A 24930-nucleotide genomic window follows, 5' to 3' on the forward strand; every position below is an offset into this window, starting at 1 on the left:
TGATAGGTACTCTATCATACCCATGATAGGTACAAATCAAGCTTAAAATGAATGATCGATCTTGTAGGTTTACTGTTAGAAAATGTTAATCTATCGTTGGTTTGTCTCCTTTAGTATAACTAGTTTTTTAACTAATTCATTCAATTAATAGAATTTTAATTGTTAAGACGCTTAAAGTTGTGATTTTCTTTTTACCTTGTCATTTTTTGTTTTCTTTACCCTCTTAGAGTGTTTTCGTATGTGTAGAGGGTCAAAAATAAATTATTATTATAAGCAATGAATAATTTTAAAAACAAATATAAAATAATTTAAAAAAAAATGTAGGTGAGTTTTGCAAATGCATAAACAAAATATGTAAAGAATAGTTACCCTATATAAGGTTTCATTCCAAATTGACGTACTAAAGCAAGTGACATCAAGAGGCTTTGACAACCTGATTATATCTTGTTCTCTATCTCGGAATACCTAAGGGGAAAAAATCAGCCATTTATACCATAAACATATTTCAATTTAATAACATCTTCAGCTTATCATAACATCACTTATGGTAGTGAATGGTGGTTAAAGAGTGATTTCTGCCAACAGAATCACTAAAAAACGGAAATTTGATAACCATACAAATGTCAAAAGGATCTACTTTCCATGCCAGTCAAAATATTCAAAATATTTTACTACCAATCAAAAAGTTGATGGTTTAAGAAAATTTGCGTGATTAAAAAAGATACAGGACAGATAGGAAAGTAAGAGGAATAGCCAAAACTGAAAAAACGTACTAAGGCCCTCAGTTTCTCTTTGAAAGAAAAGAAGAAGAAAAAATACTAATCTTATAATTCCCACTATCTTCCCCCGCCGGTATATTCACAAAAAAAGGGTTATTAAAACGTTTATCCAGTAATAATAACTATTGTTGTAGTAAGTGTAACTGTGCATTGTTGTATAGTAGCACACCGAATATTAAGGAAGGGAACAAATGCTGTTTATGAAAGAGGAGGGGGTTCATTAAACCCCAACAGTGAATGTTTAGGCCTAAAGCGTACAAATATCCATAAGAGATCCTTGATATAAATGTAGAGGAGGATCTAGCCTCTGACTGCCCTTCATCTGAAGAACCTAACAATGCAAGATGTCTGCTGATATTCCAAACGGTGGTTTTTACTGAGAAGTTAACCTTTTACTGAGAAGTTAACAATGCAAGATTGTTAGGTTAACTTGCAATTTTAGGACTAACAATGCAAGATGTCTGCTGATATTCCAAACGGTAGTTTTTACTGAGAAGTTAATCTTTTACTGAGAAGTTAACAATGCAAGATTGTTAGGTTAACTTGCAATGTTAGGACTAACAATGCAAGATGTCTGCTGATATTCCAAACGGTAGTTTTTACTGAGAAGTTAACCTTTTACTGAGAAGTTAACAATGCAAGATTGTTAGGTTAACTTGCAATTTTAGGACTAACAATGCAAGATGTCTGCTGATATTCCAAACGGTAGTTTTTACTGAGAAGTTAACCTTTTACTGAGAAGTTTTTACTGAGAAGTTAACAATGCAAGATTGTTAGGTTAACTTGCAATTTTAGGACTAACAATGCAAGATGTCTGCTGATATTCCAAACGTAGTTTTTACTGAGAAGTTAACCTTTTACTGAGAAGTTTTTACTGAGAAGTTAACAATGCAAGATTGTTAGGTTAACTTGCAATTTTAGGACTAACAATGCAAGATGTCTGCTGATATTCCAAACGGTAGTTTTTACTGAGAAGTTAACCTTTTACTGAGAAGTTAACAATGCAAGATTGTTAGGTTAACTTGCAATTTTAGGACTAACAATGCAAGATGTCTGCTGATATTCCAAACGGTAGTTTTTACTGAGAAGTTAACCTTTTACTGAGAAGTTAACAATGCAAGATTGTTAGGTTAACTTGCAATTTTAGGACTAACAATGCAAGATGTCTGCTGATATTCCAAACGGTAGTTTTTACTGAGAAGTTAACCTTTTACTGAGAAGTTAACAATGCAAGATTGTTAGGTTAACTTGCAATGTTAGGACTAACAATGCAAGATGTCTGCTGATATTCCAAACGGTAGTTTTTACTGAGAAGTTAACCTTTTACTGAGAAGTTAACAATGCAAGATTGTTAGGTTAACTTGCAATGTTAGGACTAACAATGCAAGATGTCTGCTGATATTCCAAACGGTAGTTTTTACTGAGAAGTTAACCTTTTACTGAGAAGTTAACAATGCAAGATTGTTAGGTTAACTTGCAATTTTAGGACTAACAATGCAAGATGTCTGCTGATATTCCAAACGGTAGTTTTTACTGAGAAGTTAACCTTTTACTGAGAAGTTTTTACTGAGAAGTTAACAATGCAAGATTGTTAGGTTAACTTGCAATTTTAGGACTAACAATGCAAGATGTCTGCTGATATTCCAAACGGTAGTTTTCACTGAGAAGTTAACCTTTTACTGAGAAGTTTTTACTGAGAAGTTAACAATGCAAGATTGTTAGGTTAACTTGCAATTTTAGGACTAACAATGCAAGATGTCTGCTGATATTCCAAACGGTAGTTTTTACTGAGAAGTTAACCTTTTACTGAGAAGTTTTTACTGAGAAGTTAACAATGCAAGATTGTTAGGTTAACTTGCAATTTTAGGACTAACAATGCAAGATGTCTGCTGATATTCCAAACGGTAGTTTTTACTGAGAAGTTAACCTTTTACTGAGAAGTTTTTGCTGAGAAGTTAACAATGCAAGATTGTTAGGTTAACTTGCAATTTTAGGACTAACAATGCAAGATGTCTGCTGATATTCCAAACGGTAGTTTTTACTGAGAAGTTAACCTTTTACTGAGAAGTTTTTACTGAGAAGTTAACAATGCAAGATTGTTAGGTTAACTTGCAATGTTAGGACTAACAATGCAAGATGTCTGCTGATATTCCAAACGGTAGTTTTTACTGAGAAGATTGTTTTTTTTTAATACCAAAGCAATACGATAAAAAGTCAAATTAAAGCCGTAAATGAAAGGGTGATCGATTGGAGGCGGCATCCTTATATCTAGAATGATTCTATAGTACTGAGTGTAACAACTCCACCCAAACGAGATCCTATTCACGAAGCATCGCTAAACAGAAGTTAAAATTTAGTGTAAAGAGCAGAGAGTTAAGGGGAACAGCAGCCATGATCATATTTAGTATTACCCTGAATTTTACATTGAAGGCGTGCAGATACCAAATATAATAAAAGTTTAAAAATTCTGATCATTAGGATATTAGAGATTCTAATTTAAATTGACTTGTATAAAAATAGCGTCAAACCACTCAAGGAATGAGAATTGTGAAGAACCAGTGACGCTCTGCTTGCCAATGCGGGGTCCAGGGTTCGATCCCTGCTGCATCAAGGTTGGGCGATAAGCTTGGGTTTTGTCGCTGTAAAAAGACCCGGGAACTGAAACGTTGATTAGAAGACCTATGCGCCAGCAATGGCTCGGGATGATCTTTATCCTTATTTTTCTTTTGTAATTAATCTACTGTCAAATCAACTTGTGAGGCATTATTCATATTACTGAAACAATCAATTATAAAACATGTATAATTTTATGAAGAAATGTTATGTGGTAATGTCTTCTAGTTAATTTTCGACACCATTATCATCATCCGAAAAATGACTAAATTTCCTTCTTTTTTTTTTTAGCTACCTTTAATTCAAGACCGAGAAGTGGTCTTAATGCTACTACCGCTGCTAGTGACAACTAACTGCAGAACCAAGCCACCTGACGTCAATAGAGCAACACACCCCCTCTCCACCCTTATTTATCTATGCCTCCCTCTTTACACCACCCCAAGAAGTTCCAATTTTGATAAGTTATTCCTTAGGACCCTCTACCTCTCCCTTCGGGGACGACCTGCTTTTCACTTGACCTTAAGTGTTTGCACGGTCAGTCAGATCTCAGACGGTCCGAGTAGTGTAAAGAAACATTAAAAGTTACTTTTTTTTTAGTATGCGCATAGTACTTTAGTTAAACTCGGTCAATGAGAAAAAGGATGCTCTTTTAAACAAAATGGCACCTTAATTGATGGACCAAAAAAAAATATATTCACGAAAAAAAATCATGCACATATAGCAAAAGGAACATTTTGCAAAAAGGTTCGAGGCCCACCTTTTAACGCTTCGTGGGCTAAATCCTGCCCAGAGACTGAGGTTTCATAGGCCTCATTTAAGTAAATTAGAATACTATCGCGCCCATGGAGACAGCTGTCAGTACAAAGCTCATACTTTTAATTGTTTTATTTTCGTTGTTAAATTTCCTAAGATATTTTTAAAAATTTGGGCAATAACAATAAATTTCATTTTACCTGTATAATTTATAACACTTTTACCACGATAAATCCTATTATCTAATAAGAAATATCATATCTGCAAGGTTGGAAAATGTGTCAAAGCTTCGGGCCAATTTTATACTATTATATATTACACGACTATATTAATTATATAATCCATTACAAGGTATTGTATTGAGTTACAATAGTTATTACTATCTAAATCAGAGATAATTGAGGTCTTCACAGTATTATATAAAATTTAAACTTAGAATCTGTTTTTTTTTTAGAAATATTTTATTTAGTTTTATGCTACGATCGTTTTGACTAAAACTAAACATGCTACTTTTTGTATTTCCTTGAAAACTCCATTGGATATGCATAACAAGAGCTAAAAAATAGTATGAGAATAAAAAATAAGAAACAGGAATGAACCAACGAAATTATTTTTCCCTGGATACTACATCGAGTAAACATAGCGAAAATCCGAACTTGGCAGTAAAAAAGATATAGGACAAATAGAAAAATACAAAGAAAGAATCCTTCTCTTTTAGGATAGTGTACTGAACGACCGCAAAAAAAGTCCAAAATTAGTATGAAAAAAGACATAAATAAGAAAGATAGCAACATGGCAATAAACATAGCAAAATCCTTCTTTTTTAGGATAGTATTAGAATAAACACAAATAAGTACAAAATTAGTACGAAAAAAACATGTAAACATACCAAACATAAACATAAACATAGTAAAATCCGAAATTAGCAGAAGGAAAGATATAGAACAGATAGAAAAATGCAAAGATACAATTGTTCTCTTTTAGGATAGTGTACTGAATAAACGTAAAAAAAAAATCCAAAATTAGTATGAAAAAAGACATAAATAGGAAACATAGCAAACACAGCAATAAACATAGCAAAAATCCAAAAATTAGCAGAAAAAAGACAAAGGGCAGACAGAAAATACATTGAAAGAATCCTTCTCTTTTAGGATAGTATACTGAATAAACGAAAAAAATTCAAAATTAGCATTAAAATGACATAAATAGGAAACATAGCAAACTTAGCAATAAACATAACAAAAATCTGAAATTAGCAGAAAAAAAGACATAGAATAGATAGAAACATGCAAAGAAATAATTCTTCTCTTTTGGGATATGGTACTGAATAAACGCAAAAAGTCAAAATTAGTACGAAAAAAAAAAACATAAATGGGAAGCTCATTTTTTTTTCTGGATAATTACCCTAAACATAGATATTATTCAGAGAAATAGTTAAGGCCTCCCAAAGTCTTTAAAATTATGTAGTAGTTGTGCGTTGGCCTCAAGCGTTTTGGTGCTGCAGTGAATTATTAGTAGTGGTAGTAGGCTCCCACCCATTTCTTGTATATATTTGCTAGTTTCCTTATTTATAGATCTCAGTGGGTCCAATTCGCTGATCAGGAGCCATCTGATTTTTTAGATATTTTTACGGCTTGGGACAAGAGACTAAATTAGACCAATTTCATATTGTATTGATTTTAACCGTATTTTGTAAACAATATGCGAACTTTTTAAATTTACTGAGGACTTAACTGCCTTACCACTGAGACTAAACCCTGCTTACCACTGAGACTAAAGAAGGAAGATGGCTAAAAAATAGTTTCTTAAAGGTAGATGGTTGGAAAAGCTGGAAATAAACAGCTGGAATAAAACAGAATAAAAGTCAACAAAGAAAAAAGTGAGAATAAAACAGAATAAGACAGAATAAAAATCAAACAAGAAGCAAGTATCCATAATGTCTTGAAAATATTTAGCTCTAATTCAAGGAGATTAATTCTGAAGTCTATCGATGATTTGTGATTTTTGGTGATTACTTATTCATAAGGGTTTCATAGGTATGATACAACTTGCTGGCAATGTAAGGTTTTGTGAAATGCCAATATAACTTCAGCTTCATTTGACAAATTTTAGTCAAAAGCGAAATGTTTAAAAAATCTGAAAAAGAATTATCTTTATATAGTTTATAAGACCATAAATATAAGGCATTGACTAAACTGAAAAAAAAAAAATCATGATTGATATTAGGCTTTGACAGGATATGCCAACAAATGATAGATTTCCCAGAGGTTTCCAGTTGAGGACAGATACTTTACGAAGTAAGATGGAAAATAAGAACAGCGTGTAAATCGTAAAAAGTGAATCGCATAAAAAGTAAATCATTACGTCATTTAAGTAGCCAGCAGAAAACAAAGAGTAGAAATTAATTTTTGTGTTTATGAATATTTATGCTGACTCCAAATCAGTATTCAGGTTTCAGGCAGTATTTTTTCTTATATTTACAGCATAAAAAATAAATGCCAGAATGCCAAAATAGTATTTTTCTTCTTGATTAATTCAAATAAAGTGTTCGAAAACAGAAAATAAAACAATCAGCCATATTAAAACCTAAGACAAGTACAAATGAAGTCATATAATGGCTTCAAATGATAGATTTCCCAGAGGTTTCCAGTTGAGGACAGATTCTTTACGAAGTAAGATGGAAAATAAGAACAGCGTGTAAATCGTAAAAAGTGAATCGCATAAAAAGTAAATCATTACGTCATTTAAGTAGCCTGCAGAAAACAAAGAGTAGAAATAAATTTTTGTGTTTATGAATATTTATGCTGATTCCAAATCAGTATTCAGGTTTCAGGCAGTATTTTTTCTTATATTTGCAGCATAAAAAATTAATGCCAGAATGCCAAAATAGTATTTTCTTCGTGATTAATTCAAATAAAGTGTTCGAAAACAGAAAATAAAACAATCAGCCATTTTAAAACCTAAGACAAGTACAAATGAAGTCATATAATGGCTTAAACTTAAAATGAACAGGGCTTAATATCATTCATTAAATAAATTCCAAAATGAGCAGACATTATAATGAATAATCAAACATACAACCCACAACCCAGGTTGTATACAACCCCGAATATCAAACAGACTAGAGAAGAGACTGACATGAAGAGAGTTATTAATGAATTAATAACAGAATTAAGAGAGTAAAACCGACAGTCAGTGAGTCTAAGAGCTCGTCTATGACTTTCTCCTTTCTAAAGACTGACAGCCACACTTCCTATAATTCCCTACTACCGACGAAAAACAGTTAAAATACTTGGAATACTTTTGGCCAAAGATTTAAGAAAGTATTCGGACATTGACTATATGACTAAAGAAGGTGCATCACTTTTAAGTTCATTTTCAAACCTGAAGAGATTTTTTTTGCAAACTGGGGTCTTATTCTATATACTCCAGTTATATAGGACCTTCTTCGGAATTTTCGAGGCGCGTTTTTACCAGCCAATCACATTATTCTTTTTTTCTGGAGAGAAAAAAAAAAGAAAAAAAAACAATCCCACCAGTATAAAACTGAATTAACTAATGCTGGACACAAACCTAGACAGACAAGAAGGTCTAACAGTTATGTTGGACCTTCTTATGAATATGCATGTCTATCTGAGGCTGATGAAGGACAAATCGGACAGGTTCGAAATGGTAATTAGATTTAGTCAACAAGAACGAAGATATGTTTATAAGGAATGATTACATAGTTAGCTCAAGACAAAGCGTTACTTTAATTGCAAGTATTACTCTGAGGCAAAACGACCCGAACACTGCATGATTTCTTGACAAAAATGAATGAAAGGACTAGAATTCTTTCTAGAAATCTTAAAGTGAATTTTACTTGTTTAACATGGGTTGGACCTTCTTCTGAATATGCATGTCTAGCTTGGAATCTGAGGCTGACGAAGGAATAACGAGACAAATTCGAGAAGGTACAAAAAAAACTGTAAAAATTACAGTTGAACACACCTACTCAACTTACGAGAATGCAATGAAACAACTCAATTTGAATTCTCGTGACATTCGTAGATACGAGTTGACATATTGATTTGGATTAAATTAATTGAACTCTCCAACTGAGAACCACCCTACTGAAGAATCAAACACTAGACCCCAAAAAAGTAAAAATAATCATCCATAGCTAATGATCTGTCCAGTCTCGAGTACCAAGAAAAATTAATAAAACATTTATCCTGTGCTCTACAGGGCAATTTAATGATAAAGCTTTGGAAAGAATTTAATTTTGTATACAAAACGTACATGCGCTTAGCATTTGCTATTTTGGTTAGTAAAGCATCTTTATCTTTATATAGATAAGCATAATAAAGTAAAAAACGAGCATGAAAAAATAGAGACAGGAAAGAATAAACAGGAAGAGGAACAAATAAGAAACCAGAAGAAAAAAAAGGAGAAAATAGACAAAAAAGACAATTTGTACCGATTCCCTTTGATCCTCTGATACCAAGTCCATCTTGTGTATTAAACAAAATATTTTTGCGTTAGAAGAATTTTGAATTATTGCCTCTAAGCAAGATTGGTAATAATGCATATCACGATCCAACTCTCGAGATTCGACATCAAAAACATAGATCAGTACTTCGACATTCTTAAAAATGTTATCTCGCTGACTGGCAAAGTAATTCTCCATGAAAGCTTCCTGCCTGGAATTGAGAAAAGTGAAAAAAAGAAAAGAAAACATAATCATTTAAGCTATAATGTTTTTTTATGGTTATAAAGTTATAATGTTTATTTTATATGTTTTACCCCACCATTTACATTGTTGTTATTAGCAGGTCATAAATCAAATAATAATAATAATGATAATAAAGTTACTATGAAACTATAATAGTAGTATAATATTTATTACAAACCGAAAACAAAAAATCAAGCCATTGGGGTTTGTGTTATATAAACAAAAGGGTTGCAAGGGGGTGCAAATACAAAAAAATCATGCTTGCAAGGGAGTACTACTAAACAGGGGTTGTGAGGGTGCGCAAACACAAGAAAAAATCTTGCATGGAGGGTGCAAATGCAAAACAGACTTGGAAGGAACTGATACTAAACAATAGGTAAAGGTATGATAAAAAACGTTTAAAGATATTTAGTAAACATAGCCGAAAAAATCGTGCAAGGATATGCTAATAAACAAGGAGGAAAAATAATAATTAAAGAATAGAATAAATATGGCGAATTCAAATTCTGAAAAATATTATTGTTAGAATTAGGGGTGGAAATTTAATCCATTCCATGCATTCTAATGTTCTTTTCCGTCACCAAATTATTCCTCCTTGCGATTTTGTCAACTACAAGTTGAAAATGCTTACAAAAACTATCAATTACACAATCCGTAGAATTTATAATGCTAACATAGAGTGACAATAGAACTATATTGCTCAGCTGACATTTTAAGCCTGATTTCTGATTCATGAAGGTGCTAAGTTTTACACGTTTGTTTTTGCTTACATTATTGCTTTTTGCTTCATCAAAGTGCTAAAATCTTACAGCTCACTGCCAAATAGAATATTGAAGAGACCTCTTTAATGAAAACTTCAGTAACTTCTTTAGACCACTAATAAGAGTAAATGAAGAAAGATGTTTGCAAAAAAAAAAAAAAAAAAAAAAAAAGCCTGAGCAATACAATCATAGTCCTCAGATTTTTACTAGAATCGTTTTCTACTAAGATATATAAGATCTTAGCACACTGATTTGATATTAAAAAAGAAAAAGAAAACAAAAGAAAAAAGCTTCATCTTAATACACTTCGCCGTCCCTAAGATACTTCAGATAGGTCTTTTAAGAAATTGACTGAACATAGTGTCTTTTGATTTAGTTTGTCACTTTTGTTGCACTACATACACCCTGTATTTTTCATATCTATTTAACATCATAATTTTGGTTGTTTCTCAGGCACCATTGTAAGGACCCCATTCTTCACTACACTCGATATCTTAGCCAGCATTTAAACACATATTGTCATACAACCAATTTTTGTACAAAATTATTACCACAGATATTTTGACCACCCTTTTCAAAGGCACAGCCTATTGTCCAGGGTATTTTCACTACTCCACTGAAAAACGGTAAACGACCCGCTGTCCAAAAAAAATTCTGCTAGAAACATGTTTTTTTGGGTTAGTTAGTCCCACTTCAGAAAAAGACCTAGATTCACTTCTCCTAGGATCAGTCCTTTTTGCACCTTTGATGACGAATGAAAAACATCAGAAATTTTAAAATCACACAAGAGAGTCAATTCTTTAAAGTCAGCAATTTCAGCAATTGATTTCCTTAACAATTCCTGTTCGTTCACTCACCCAGCTTCTTATTATTATTAGTTAAGACGGTGGGTGCAGTGAAAATGTTAAAAGTAGAATGGGCCAGGTCCAGGCTGTTTTTTCACATTTACAAAAGTTTGGAAGAATAGGAAGATAAGTCTGCACACCAAGATTGGAAAAATTGACAGTGATGACATTTAAGGAAAGATTTAAAGGAAATGGGAACTTCTTGGGAGGGTGTAAAGAGGGAGGATTTGAATAGATTGGGATGGAGGAAGCGCCTGCGTAGCTGTATTGGCCTTAAGCGGCTTAGTACTGCAGTGAGTAGTTAGTAGTAGTAGTATCAATACCAAACTTTCCCCCCTTAAACGCCCTTAAAATTTCAAATATCCTAAATCACATTGTATCAGAGTTTTCCTCTCAGTTGTATTCCAATCCTCGAGTACGCCTGTCCTTTTTTGCATCATGGTATATCCAGTTAATTGTCGGACAGAACAGAGCCAGTCGAGACAAGGTGCCCAAGAATTGCCTTCAATGAAGGCAAAGTTCCCTGTATGTCCCTTCTTTGGAGAGCCAATCTAGTCAACCTGAAGGAAAGGAGAACACATATTTCCTTGCATTCACCAACACTGCCCTCCATAGTTTCCGGACGAATATTTTTTTACGGAGTCAATTTCCACCACCTTGACCTGGTCTCCCTTGTGATGCTTTAACAACAATCCCTATTTTTGTCCCAATAAAATTTTCAACTGGAAGATATATTCTATAACAGCTTTTTCTTGTACATAGTTGATATGTTAAATAAGTGGTATTCCCTACCCTCTTTTTGCTACTAGTGTTAATCTTGCAAATTCTTGACTTTCTTTTTATAGTATTTATTTGTTGCTTTTTTTTACTGAATTGCACTTTGTAATTTTTAGTCACTAGGCTAAATTTGTTTTGTGGTTTTTATTTACCTTAATTTCTGTATAAATTCTGCGAGTTTTGACTCTATTTAACCTTTTTGACATGCTCACCTTTTTTTACTGGCCAATCTCATTGTCTTTTTTCTTTTTTTACTGTGCAAATTCGTCCCATGTTCAGGTTAATTTGCGTCGGGACTTATTGGGAATGTAATATGGTAATGTTTTTTTTTTTTTTTGTTAGTAATAAATTAGTCAGAGCGCCAGATTCTGTATCGTGCACCCACCCATGCCGGAAGGTACAAAAATGCTGAGGACGGATCCTAGGGTAGTCGACCATGCTGAAAACGAATATCGTAGGGCGCATGTTCGCCGTTGGGGCGTTTCTAAGATATAGGCCAAAAACGCCAAATTTACTCTATAACTAAGTATGACGATTCAGGATTTTTTTGCGACTTATTAGGATGAGGAATCTGTCGTAACGTGATATCAATCGAAAGAAGAGATCTAGATTTACAAGAATATGATTTTTAAATTGAAAAAAAAAACACTATTTTTTTTTCTCTATTTACTGCAGTTTCAAAATAAGTGCTGTAAAATTCAACAAATATCTCAAAGAAAAGCTAAAAGCTCGAAATTTCTTCAAGGTAACAAATTTTTTTTTCATATTCGAAAAGAAAGTGCATTCAATTTCGTACAATTTGAGGTAAAAACATATAAACTATTTTTATTTTTAAAAGGTCTGCGATTTTTTTTGTAGTGTCACTGAAATGATCACTAGCCGTATCGTGAAAAGGGACATAATATCTTTTTTTCTTCAAAGGGTAGGAATACTTCAAACTTCCTAACTGTTTAAAATTTTACTTAAAAATAAAAATAAATTTTAAAAAATGTTGACTAAAAAAAGTGTTTTTTTGTTTTTGGTTTTCTTTTTCAGAATGGACGAATATGTTTTCTGGTGTACTAAGGCGTCTGCAATTACCTTTTTGGGACCTGATTTACCAGTAATACGAATTCTGCTTCACAGATGGATTCAGTCGGCTCATTGGAGTTGTCTTACTCGGCCTGCCCGTAAAATTGGGCAATAGTAACTGATTAGGGACCTGTTGTAATTAAAAGTAAAAGGTATCAAATAAAATTTTCACAAATATTCCTCATTTTCTTCTTCCGAGAATTCAGATCGGGCAAGGTCAGACTCCCTGCATATCCTCCCCGTTCCGCGGCAGGAACATAAGCTGCAGCATCCTTTCATTTTTGAGCAGCTACAGTCTTTCCTGCATCTTCCACTTTTGCATCTGCAGTAAGATTCTAGGCTTGATGCTTCTTTACAGTTTGAGACGACCGCATCTACTCCCACTTCAGCCATCTTCCATCCAAGGAGAAGTGGATCTGGAATGCTCGGCCGAGCCTGTACTGACGACAAGATTATCCATGTAGCGAATATGGCTCTTCGTATGCATGGCTCGAAGGTGTTGTCAGAAGGTCTTTTCACATCTTGTTTCTGGCACCGAATGTAAGCCCTTACACTGGCCAGTGAATTGAATCCGGCCTGTTTACCGTATTGTTTACAATGACCAGGAATTTTGATAGGTCGTAAAATTCTCTAAACGCGTCGACTGAAAGCTTCCCTTCTGCATCCTTGATCTGCTCTGTCACAGACACCATTTTTGAGGCAAAAGTTGGAGACACCGCGGTGTTTAAGAAAGAAGCTTTCCCGACGCCGAATAAAAAGTTCATTGTGTCACAACCTGGCAAACAGTGCAGGAACGGTAACATAATCTGCTCCTCTTTGGACAAGTGGACTCCATCCGCCGGCTCGTGTACTGGGATAATGTAAGTCGGGAACTTCAAGAAAAGTTCGCTCAGTCCTTCAGCTTGAAGCTCTTCAAAAAAAATGAACACAGGCTACTGCCACGTCTGTGTCGTTGGCATGCACAACGATGCTACGATGCTACAAGCGTAACGGCTAGCGTACTTGACATGTGTCATAAGGCGTTGGTCAGCCTCTTCGTGGCTGGAGGACAAGCATTCCTCGTAGTAACAGTGTTCTGGTAAAGTTGGACAGCAGCCGCGCTTGACCAGAGACACTTTGAATCTCTCCTTGAACCCACCTGAGAGAGAAATGTTGAGTGCGTTCGGAAGCTGATCACTCATCTGCTCCCATGTTTCATAAAAAATTTCGAGGAGCCAGCTTTTAGACGCTGAGCTTGCAAGTACGGCATCTCATTCTTCAATTGTGCTAAGAGCGGAAATCTGGATGTTTTACCCTTTCCCTCGTCGGAGTCTGCATGCTGATTTCAAGGAGATCCACTCTTCGGTGTCCGTGAGCTTCCCAAACAGCCCGTTGTACCGATGTGCGACAATTTGGACTTCAGGAATACCCACTGGAAGATAATTCAGCAATGATAGAAGCAATCTTTCCACGAAGGATTTGACTGTTTCAAACCTGGCAGGCCAATATGACCTTATCTTGGATATTAGGTCAATGATGTGTACTGTAGCTGATGTTGTTTCTTTGGATTTTACAGTGGGCGGCCAAGATGAAAGTCCTCCTTTTTTTCTTAGCCAGTTCAACAGCACAGCTTTGTTCCCTGCCCTCATTTTTCAGCCAGAGGATGTCTTGGTTGATTGTTGCGGAAGATGTTCAAAAATGGATGGACGGAAAAGAAGAATCTTTTTTGTGAGGATCTTTGCAACGGCTTTCTCCTTTTCTTCGCCGTAGCTCAACTGAGCAGTAATGATTCTCTTTAAGGCTGTTACTTCAGAGCTCAGGAGATCGGTCTTAGGGACACCATTCACTTTCTGAGTTTTTCTCTCTGAAGGGAAAGTTCGGAGTACAACCTTTTTCACACCGTCTTTCCTGTTGCACAGAAAGTCCTCAACCACCTCTTTTCCTTTTGTGGCTACGCAAATAATATCAGAAACAATCTTCTCATCGTCCACAACTTCTTACGTCACAATGCTCACTAGGTCGAAGTCCACTTTGCTGAACGGATTACCACATGTAGTGAACATGTCTCTAACTCTATCTCGTGAAAATTATAATCGCGTCGTCGTCGACTGATTGTCTTCGTGACATTTCAATGTCTCTGTGGATACGTTGACTACTTGCAGGAAACCATTGCTGATGGCAGCGGAAATCGGTAAGGTAAGAATCCAAGCTTCAGTCTGTCTCTCATCCATTTGTTCTCCTATTATTCCGGCCGTCGTCTTTGCATCCTTGTTCACTGTACATTCCAGTATCTGATCGGAACAGGTGGCCGTAAACCTGGTGTGCGTTCTCTTCACTGCGGAGTATCCTTTCATGAGCCTTCTGTGTACATCAGGAAAGGTTTGTGGTAAACTTCGCATGTCATATAGGTACTGTATGAGACATCTTGTATACTGAGGATGGTCAGCCACCACCAAGTATGGCAACATCCGAGCAGTTGCTGTCAAATGAGACTCCCAGTCACAGTCTCGTTCAGCATGATTGAATTGCATCGCTATTTCAAGTATTTCCAAGAACTACCGCCAGAAAGCAAACGTGGGTGACGCATTTCGAAGGGTTTTGAAGGCATTCATTATGGGAGCCAAAGTGATTAAGGTATCGTTTGCCTTCTGAAGTGCAATTTGCGCGTTAGCACCGTTTGCCAATGAAGTCCTGAATAACTCAATGGCACTACCCAGCTGGTCCAGACGGGATAAGTCTTCTTGTGCTTCGGAGTAATACTCTTCCAAGGACTCCCAGTAGAGGGCTAGCAAGACCTCGTACAGTATGCAGTAGGCATTGATATCTTGGTAGTAGCCTTTCCCTTGAAATACCTTTTCGCATGAACCAAGTAGCAGCGGCTTTGCCTGCACTATAATCTCTTTGAGTCCGGAGCTGTCCATTATCTTACCAACTGCCTTGAGTTAGTTGAGCAGGAGGTGGAAGCCTCCCATCTGTAGGATTACGTTTTTGAAGTCATCCGGGTATTTACTTTTCACTCCCTGTGCTAGCTGATAAATGAAGAGACCTTGCGTGACCACCGTATCGTCACATCTGACAGCTTTACTTATCGCCGTGAACGTTCGCAGATATTTTTCGACTGTTGCATGGTTGTTTGGTGCTTCATGAAGGAAATGCAAGATATTAGATTAAATATTGACAAATCCATTTCAAATCACATATGTTCCATTTGACAAGCATTTTCACTAGAACTGGAAGTTCCAATACTAAATCTGATTGATCAATGTAACATGCCTTTTTATCAGTCCTTATAAATCTAAGTTAGTCAGTATCACCTAGTTTCTTGTGATATTTAATTTTGTAAATTACTTTCATTAAGTCTCTTACTTCTGCAAAAAAAATTACACTCATTTTTTCAGCCAACTTTACAACACCAAAAGTGCTTTTAAAAATTCTATTTCTTTAAAAATTGTTTTTTGATCTTCCAAATTTGTGTCATATTCTTCATTATCATCCATCAGCAAATCAGTATTTGCGTCAGAATCACATGTTGAATCAACCTGAAGTAACTGTTGTTTTTTTTTTTATCTTGGCCTCCCTGACTCACTTTTCTTTATCATCTTCTGCTTATCAATTTCTTCTGCTTAGCTTATCAATCAACTTCCCGCTAGGTAGCAGGTTACTAAACAAAATTCATATTATCGGGTACACTCTCTAAAAAAGTTGCAGACCCCCCAGATATAATAATTTAAACTTTTTTTCTTAGCTCAATGAGTTCGGAATTAAACGGGCTTTCTTTTTTAATATAAAAAAGAAATACTTTATCTTGAAAAAATTTCGAGTTTTTAGCTTTTCTATTAGAAATTTGTTGACAAAAATCTGACTTTTTATAAAAGTGCAGTAAAAAGTGTACTATTTTTTATTTTTTTTACAAACAAAAATCATATTCGTGTAGCCCCAAGTCTCTTCTTTCTATTGATGTAAGGGTACGCTGGATTTGACCAATCATATCTGTAAAAAAAAATTAGAATCATCGAACCCCATTATAGGCCAAATTTGGTGTTTTTGGCCTATATCTCAGAAACACCCCAACGGCAGACATGCGCCCTACGATATTCGTTTTCAGCATGGTCGACTACCATGGGATCCACCCTTAATATTTTTGTACCTTACGGCATGGGTACTAATCGAAATAAGCGAGATACAGAATCTGGCGCTCTGACTAAATGGAAATTTAACTGTCGTTTCTTGTGACCCATTTGTTAATAAAGAACACAAATTTCTGGGCTTGTGGTAGCAAGTCTCTTATTGCATAATACAATAAAACCAGTCACTCCATATTTTTCTACTGATGTTCAGGGTCTTCCCTCAGCACCAAAAAACAGAAAAGAGAAAGAAGAAAAAGAACAAAATATTACGACATCAGTGTTAAAAGCGACAGGATATAAGGATAGGATTAAAATTGTTGGAAAGCGACAGGATATAAGGATAGGATTAAAATCGTCCAGTCCTTGATAGTGTATAGGGCGTCAAATCTAGGATTCAGTTGCTGGGTCTTCTTACAGGAACAGGTAGCAAGCCTGTTGCCAAACCTTGTAGCACCGGGAATCGAACCCTGGGCCTCATATTGCCAAATAGAGCTTCAATCAGAACTTTAATCTAAGACAAAAATCCATTAAGTTACAGCAGGGTAGAAAATGACAGAAAATCAAGATAAAACTAGAAAATAAGAAAGCAATGACGAACAACTAAATAAATGAAATGAAAATAAAATCAACTACTAGTTTTTACAATTGAAGGTATTCAAAATTAAGTAGCCCAATGACTCACGGGAACTGGGAATAAAAAAAAGAAAAGAAAAAGCTGAGCAGAAGCCAACTATTAAAATAAAGATTCTTTAGCAGAGTTGCCACCTGGTGAAAAAATCACTAGATATTAGTGATTTTTTGGTTCATTTGGTGATTTTCTTGAATAATCTAATAATGTATGTGTTGATATAGTGATGTTTTTAGGCAGTATAAAAAATCACAGGAAATAGTGATAAATCACTAGGAGTGGTAACCCTTTTAGCAGGTATGCTCAAAACTACCCTAAACCGGGGAAGTTTAATTGAACTGCAGTTTAATTTAAATATGGCAAGGGTTAGACCTTACCAAGCCATCTCCTGCTTCTCTGAGATGCACGAGCACCGGATGGTATTTGCTAGAGACCAAACACCTTACAGGGATGGTATGAAGAGCATTAGGCTTCTCAAGACATTGCTAAAGGGTTTTATTAATATGGCTAGAAAAAGGGACGAATATAAATTATTACTGAATATACACCTTAACAAAGAGGGGATATGGGACAAAATTCCCTCTACATTTTCCATCGCAACCTCTTCAGAATATATGAGAAACACATGAACACAGAAAACACCTGAACTCATTTTTGGTAGTTTCAGACCATTCTGGGCATTTGACTTAGATAAAAAAAAGTAACTGATTTTTAATATGGCATTATTTACTCGTTATACGTTATTAAACCTTATTTATTGTCACTTTGCAATGGTTTCAAGTCAAAATAAGAATTAAGTTTTATATTACAATTTGTTTGATTATTAATTATTTATTTGGCTATATTTTATATTTAAATTACGAAAACAAAATGATACGTCATAGGTTTATGCAGCCTACCTTATGACATCCTTGCATTAGCAAGATGACCTAAGACTGTTTGAAAACGAGGTAATAAATTTAAGGGCTTAATAATACATTTACAATCCAAAAATGACTTAGAAAACACACTTACCCTCCACAATCCCAAAGGTTTAATACCAAATTTCCGAGGAATCTGACATGAGAGTGTTCAACATCAACTAAAAGAAAGGTTTTTTTTGTGAAACTAATGAATTCAAGCTTGGGCTATTAAAATTTATTATGTTTAAAACAAAATTATCAAGCACGTTTTCAAATATCTAACTTGAGGGTCCTCCTACAACGAAGGAAAAAAAAAATTGGTTGACAAAAGTGCAGCTGTCGTCAGAGAAATGGCTAGAATAATCCTGAAAACTCCAATTCGCTTGGATATACCATGCAAAACTCCCAAAATCATAGATCTTTGGGGATAGAAGTCCGCTCAAGCTAACAAAGATGGAAGACAAAGAAAGAACTAATATAAGAGGCTGATGAAATTCAAAGGACTCTGCAACAGTACATCATTGACAAGTGTCGCGAATGTGAAGAAGCATTCCAGAAAGGTGAAAACCCCTTTATGTACATGGGAGTTAACACAGATCCTCACAATAACGCCTAACCCTGGTATCCTATAGTCTTTCCCACTACCACAGTACCTAACTGACCCAAGCCCTCCTCCACTAAGAGATAAAGTATCTTTTGCCATAAAATGCTTGAAGACTCCAAAAACTCCTGGCCTAGAAGATATTCAGTCAGAGGTGCTCAGCTAAAGTTTTCTAAAGGAGACAAAGATCAGGATACCAAACCTTTAAGACACGAATGGGATTACTCACCCCCAATTTCTTACAACTATACATTTATATATATATATATATATATATATACTGTTTGATTCTCTCTTCAATAATCTTTCTAAATATGATAATCACAATTGTTTCAATTTGGTACCAGCATCCCCTTAAATATAGTTAGGTTTTGTAAATACATAAGCATTAATAAATTATTTTAAACCATACAAGACCTACACAGTCCCATGTTCTTTTTGAAGAAAGAAATACGTAGCAACAAAAACAACTTCTCCTATATATTTCTCTATCATAAAATACAAAAAGCAAATGAAACTCCGATCCAAAACTCAATCATCATCACTATCATTTTCAATTTGTTTGGTTCGTTTTATCTCGGCTTGTCTTTTGCCATTGTGAAATACATATCACCGAATCTTAGTTTAAGCTCCACAACCATCACAAGCCTATCCCACACTATTTTCAACAAAACACCAAAATTTGTTACAAATCAAAAAATAAATCTTCATAGGACAAAAATCCACATCAAATCAGCAAACAAAAAGGTAACAAGAAATCCAAAAGATAACTACATGTAGAGCTGTTCAAAAGGAGGGGTCAGCTGCCCTGGGATGTTGCAGCTTGGAGGCACTGCAGATTTTGATCTGCACACTTTGATCAAAGTGTTCAAAGTGTTTGATCAAAGTGATCAAAGTTGTTCCCTAGGAACAACTAAAGATAGCTTTTTATTGGCACAGGTGCAATACTGCCACTTCTGCTGCAGTGGTGTCAATATGTTAGCACCCAAGGCTGCATGACAAATTCTTTTCCAACCAAGTGGTGAATTTGTGGAGCATGTTAGACCAGATAAAGGTTTTTTTGTCACTGTTAGTTCACTCAAATGATCAGCTGACAAAAAAATGGTGTAACAGGCCCTGGTCAGCAGTTTTGGACTCACCTGACAAGATAGTATCTCACTGAACAGCAACAATAAGATCATTCTGTCCATGGTATGATAATTCAAGGTAATTTTTAGGTAACAACATTTTGAAATGCTCAATAAATTATGCAAGAAGTCCAATGGGTTATAATGTCAAATCACCAATTTGCAAATGTAAGAACTAGTGCGATAAGAGTAACAGAATTAATGAACCTAAAGAATAAAGAAATCAATGGAAACCAAATGAATCACGTCAAAGTGGGCCAAAGTAGTGGGTTTTTGTCATGGGCTCAACTATTAAATTTCAAAGCATTTAAGATGATTAGCATCAAATGTGGCAGTAAAGGTCAAGAATAGCAACTCTTCTGAAGGAGACATGCTTGAACAAAAAGAGACATAAGTTTAGGTTAATAATTTTAGGCTCATTTATACAGTCTTGTTTACATCTTAGACAATTCATCCCTAGCACCCCTCTAATAGTCCCATATAGCTTTAGGCTATACACAAAAAAAAATAGTGATTGATGAAAACCAACTAAAAAACAAATAAAAATTGGAAGCACAAGGAAATATGATTCCTTGATATTTGCTGCATATTACCAAGTCAAATTTTCATTATTTTTTGGTTATTTTTTTTTGGTATAGCCTAGGGCTATATAAGACTGTTAGAAGTGGGCTGGAGAGGTATTGCCAGAAATGCACATAAAACTATAAAAATGAGATTAAAATTGGCAATCTAAAAATGTCTTCTTGTGCTAGGATCTCCTTCTGAAGAGCAACTATTCCTTACTTTTACCTATGTGGCTGAAGATAGACCAATGGTCTAAGATAGACCAATTCAAAGTAATGACAACAGGCCTATAGATAAATTTGTAGTTTACAACATGATTTAGCTAGGATGAAAGTGACTATACCATTTAATGCTCTTTATTATTTCAATAATTACTTCAGGGGGCAAAATATTTTTAAGCCCTAAAAGGGCTTAAAAATAAATTTCTCAGAAAAAATGTCAAGTGAAAAAAATGTTTTATTGTTTTCCTTAATTTTTATGGTAAAATATTATATTGAAAACAAATTTGCAAGAACTTTCAAAAAAAGATAGGGACCCCTCAAAAATACATCAGAGGCTACCAGTCCAATGGTAGTGCAGCAGGTTTGACTTCAGCTTGGTAATATGGGACCTAAAGCCTAAATCCAGCTGTAGCAACTACAGGACTCAGTAGTCAAGAAGCATTGTTAATCCAATTTTGTGCTCTGATCCCATTTATAAGGGGTTTCAGGCTCTCTTTAAAATCTCCTAACAATTTGTTTTCAAAATAAAATTTACTATTAAGACCAAGGAAAATAATAATTACTATTTTTTTTGTTAGAGAAGAGCTGCAGGCGGGTGTTATTATTCCCACAAACAACTATAGACCTTGTATTGAAACAGTGTGGTTAACTATGACTATTGATAATAATATAATATGCTTTGGATGTGCATCTCATAGCCCTAGTTCCCCAAGTCAGATTAATAGCAAAAATGCCCTTTTGGAAATGGTATCTGATATCTTAAAAATCAAATCTCTAGAGATAATTATAGTTGGTGATTTCAACCTGCCAGAAATTTTATGGATTGTTGGATATGGGTCATCAAAAACACAAACTACAGGTTCTCCCTTTGCATCTTGTCTATCAAACAATTATTTATACCAAACTGTAAATGAGCCTACAAAAATTTGTAGTGATCAGAATCCATCCCTTCTTGACCTGGTTATTGTTTCTAATCCTGAACTATTAATAAGCAGTGATCATCTGCTCCCCCTTGGAAAAAGTGACCATATTACAATTCTCTCTACAATTAATATTCATGGCAAATAAACTACTTATAAGCATCACTCCTTTATTGATTATGAAGCTGTATGTAGAGATTTAGCATGTATTAACTGGAACTTTACCACAGATGATAATCTTGAGACTTCTTGGCATATCTTCAAAACTTTATTACTTAGTGCTGAATTGAGGCATACTAGTGTCAGGATGATTAGACAGCCTAAAACACTCCCATATCTAACTCCTTTTATTTGCAATCTCATCCAAAGAAAATCCAAAGCATGGAAAAAGTATCACAAAGATAGGAACACCTGTAACTTTAAAAGATACCAGGTAGCCAGAAATCTTATTACAAATAACATTAAAAAATTAAAATCAAATCACAAAAATAAACTGGCTCAACAAATCAAGGTAAATCCCAAACTCTTTTGGAGCCATGCATCAACTAAAAAACCAGGCAGACACTCAGTTTCAGATTTGTGGGAAAATGGACATGTGATACCTTCACCTGAAAGTAAAGCAGAAGTTTTGAACAAACAATTTTCCTCAGTATTTCTTGATGGTCAGGATGTCCCACCTCCTGCACTCTCTTTTTACCCTATCACTACCACTATGCCAGATACTGAAGTAACTGAATGCATGGTGAATAAGTAACTTGCTTCAATTAATGTAAATAAATCTAAGGGTCTTGACAATATTCATCCTTGACTTTTCAAACATACTAAAGATATCCTAGCTACCCCATTACCTGTAATCTTCCAAAAATCAATCAAAGCTGCACAAATTTGAGTGGATTGGAAAAAAGTGTACATAACTCCTGTTTTCAAAAAGGGGAAAATAAATTCTGCTGCAAATTACAGACCAATCAGTAATACCTCTTTGGTTGTCAAAGTGATTGAAGGAATAGTTAATGAAGCTATTATCAAACATCTTGAAAAGATTGGCATCCTTCACCATTCTCAACATGATTTCCAAAGTGGTAGACCTGTTGACACAAATTCACTGCAGTCTTACTTGCTGAAAGGACTCAACAGGTCAGAATATTTACATCTCATAAAATGCTGATTTATTCAACTTCATTGCCAGTCAAGTGTAATGTGCCACAAGGTACTATCCTTGGCCCTACCCTCTTCAATGTTTTCATTAATGATACCCTAGTATAGTACACAATTATTTAACTTTGTATGCAAATGATTCCAAACTTATTGGTGGTATCAGGAACCAACTTGATGCAGATGTTTTTCAACATGATATAAATAAGGTTAATAATTGGGCAAATGCCTGGTTATTGAGCTTCAATAGATCTAAATGCCATGTCCTTCATTTTTGAGAAAATAACTTATGTTTTGGGTATAATCTCAATGACCCATGATTTGAGACTGTTCCCAAAGATAGAGATCTGGGTGTCTTTGTTGATGAGATACTTAAATTTGATTCTCATGCTGCTATTGTTACTTCATCAGCTAACTAGACCCTAGGAACAATAAAGAGAACTATCAGCAGCCACTCTCCAGGAGTCATGACAACCCTATAAAAGCTCTTATTTGACCTAAGCTTGAAGTAGGCATGACACTTGCATCCCTTTTTACAAAAAAGACAAATTCATCCTAGAAGCAGTCCAAGGGTGAGCAATGAAATTGATTGGCAAATTCCAAACAGTCCTCTATTATGAACATCTGTGTTGCCTCAAACTACCAAGCCTAACATATAAGTGCAAACACAGGGATGTCATAACTACTTTCTAACTTATTTTGACAAACACTGTCCCTGATTTATTCTTGTTTGCTGCCACCTCTTCTACAAGATGTCACTCAAAGAAACTGTCTAAGATGTTGTGCAGACTCCACCAGAGAAATCAGTTCTTTTTAAACAGAGTCACTAGCCTTTGGAATAGACTGTCAGAATATGCTGTCTCTGCAACTTGTCTTGACACTTTCAAATCAAGAGTGGATGCTGAATGGAGTGATGTTGAATGGAAGCATGATTGGGCAGCTCATGAATCTTCAACTTGAGTTTAGTTCTTCACAGAGCCTACAAGGAGGAAATCCTTAGATTCCTCCAAGCTGCAATTAAAGTAGCCTAATTCCTGCATCTGCTATGAATGGCATTTTTTTCACAGGTCATTTTTTTTTTAGAATTTTTTTTTTTTAAGTTTTGTTTGCTATGAACTGTTTTGTCTTTGAGGGCCCAATTAAGGGCTCAAAATGGAATTTTGCTAAGAAACATTTATTGAACTATGAAAGTGAATAATAAAAGGCATTATGTGATGTTTTTCTACAGTGATTTAACTGTTGAGATAGTGATTGACTATCAACAATACTTGGCATCTTGTCCTAGGACAAAGTTAGGAAGTAGTCTAGGGTAAAACCCCCTACTTTGGGATGGAGATGCAGGTAAAATTCTAGTTAATTGACTTCTTGCTATCTCAGAAAGGGTTTAAGTTAGGAAAATGAAACTTTCAGGCATGAATCTACAGACTAAAGTATGTCCCAGGAAGATATTTTGAAGCAACTACTTCCACCCCGTTTCCCTCTAGAGGTCCTTGACCTTTGACAAACTTTAAAAATATGTGTGTTATAAAAGTGAAACTTTGCAAAATAGATCTTCTGCTTAATTAAAGTACAACAAAATTGTTTTCAGCTTCATAACTGCTCAATTCCATTTTATAAGGTTTTAAAGATATGCAAATACATTTCCTAAATTTTGAAAAAAAACATTGATATGGCTGAAAATTCTACTCAAATAACAGGAATAGCATTTTCAGAACTAAAGGCAGAGAAAAAGCAACTAGTAACTGCAAATTAAGGTAAAATGTTGTTTTGTCAAAATTTCAGTAGGTATAGACCTGTCATGTAGGCAAATTTCAGGGCCCTCTAGAGGGAGAAGGAGTGGAGGTGGGTACTTTAAAATACCTTCTTGGGACATACTTTAGCCTGGAGACCCGTCCCTGGAAGTTTCATTTTCCTAACCTAAACCGTTTCCGAGATATCAAGAAGTCAATTAACTAGAATTTTACCGAGATGCAAACTAAAGGTATTCTTTAAGTTATATACTTTAGCCTGTAGACCCATCCCTGAAAGTTTCATTTTCCTAACCTAACTCCTTTCTGAGATAGCAAGAAGTCACTCAATGAGAATTTTACCAAATCTTCTATAAGAGTTTTGAATCTACTAGCCACCAAAACTTACTTGTTGCTCCAAGTCTTCTGGTATCTCTGGCAATGTAGTTTGCAAATATTATTGACCTCATACTGGTTTTTCCTGAGCCACTTTTTCCCATCAGCAAAACTTTTTTCTTTTGCATCTTAACAAATCGTTATTAGGCAGATCTTTTTCAACTAATTTTGTACCAGCATCCCCTTAAATATAGTTAGGTTTTGTAAATACACGGGCCACGTTCTTTAGTTTGTAAATACAGCAAAATAAGACCACAAGCCACGTTCTTAAAC

General features: G+C 35.0%; 1 protein-coding gene across 1 annotated transcript; it reads right to left on the minus strand.

The window, feature by feature from the left end:
* Positions 1 to 347: 347 nt before the first annotated feature.
* LOC136042897 (ras-related GTP-binding protein A-like) lies at positions 348 to 24930 on the minus strand (the record flags this gene model as incomplete). The annotated part of the gene is made up of 4 exons (XM_065727827.1): positions 24671 to 24930; positions 18062 to 18128; positions 8605 to 8827; positions 348 to 465 (listed from the first exon to the last, which is right to left on the minus strand). Coding segments are annotated over exons 1-4 (523 nt in total), but the record flags the coding sequence as incomplete, so codon positions are not given.

This window comes from Artemia franciscana, unplaced genomic scaffold (assembly GCF_032884065.1).
Source record: "Artemia franciscana unplaced genomic scaffold, ASM3288406v1 Scaffold_2407, whole genome shotgun sequence".
NCBI classification, from domain to species: Eukaryota; Metazoa; Arthropoda; class Branchiopoda; order Anostraca; family Artemiidae; genus Artemia; species Artemia franciscana.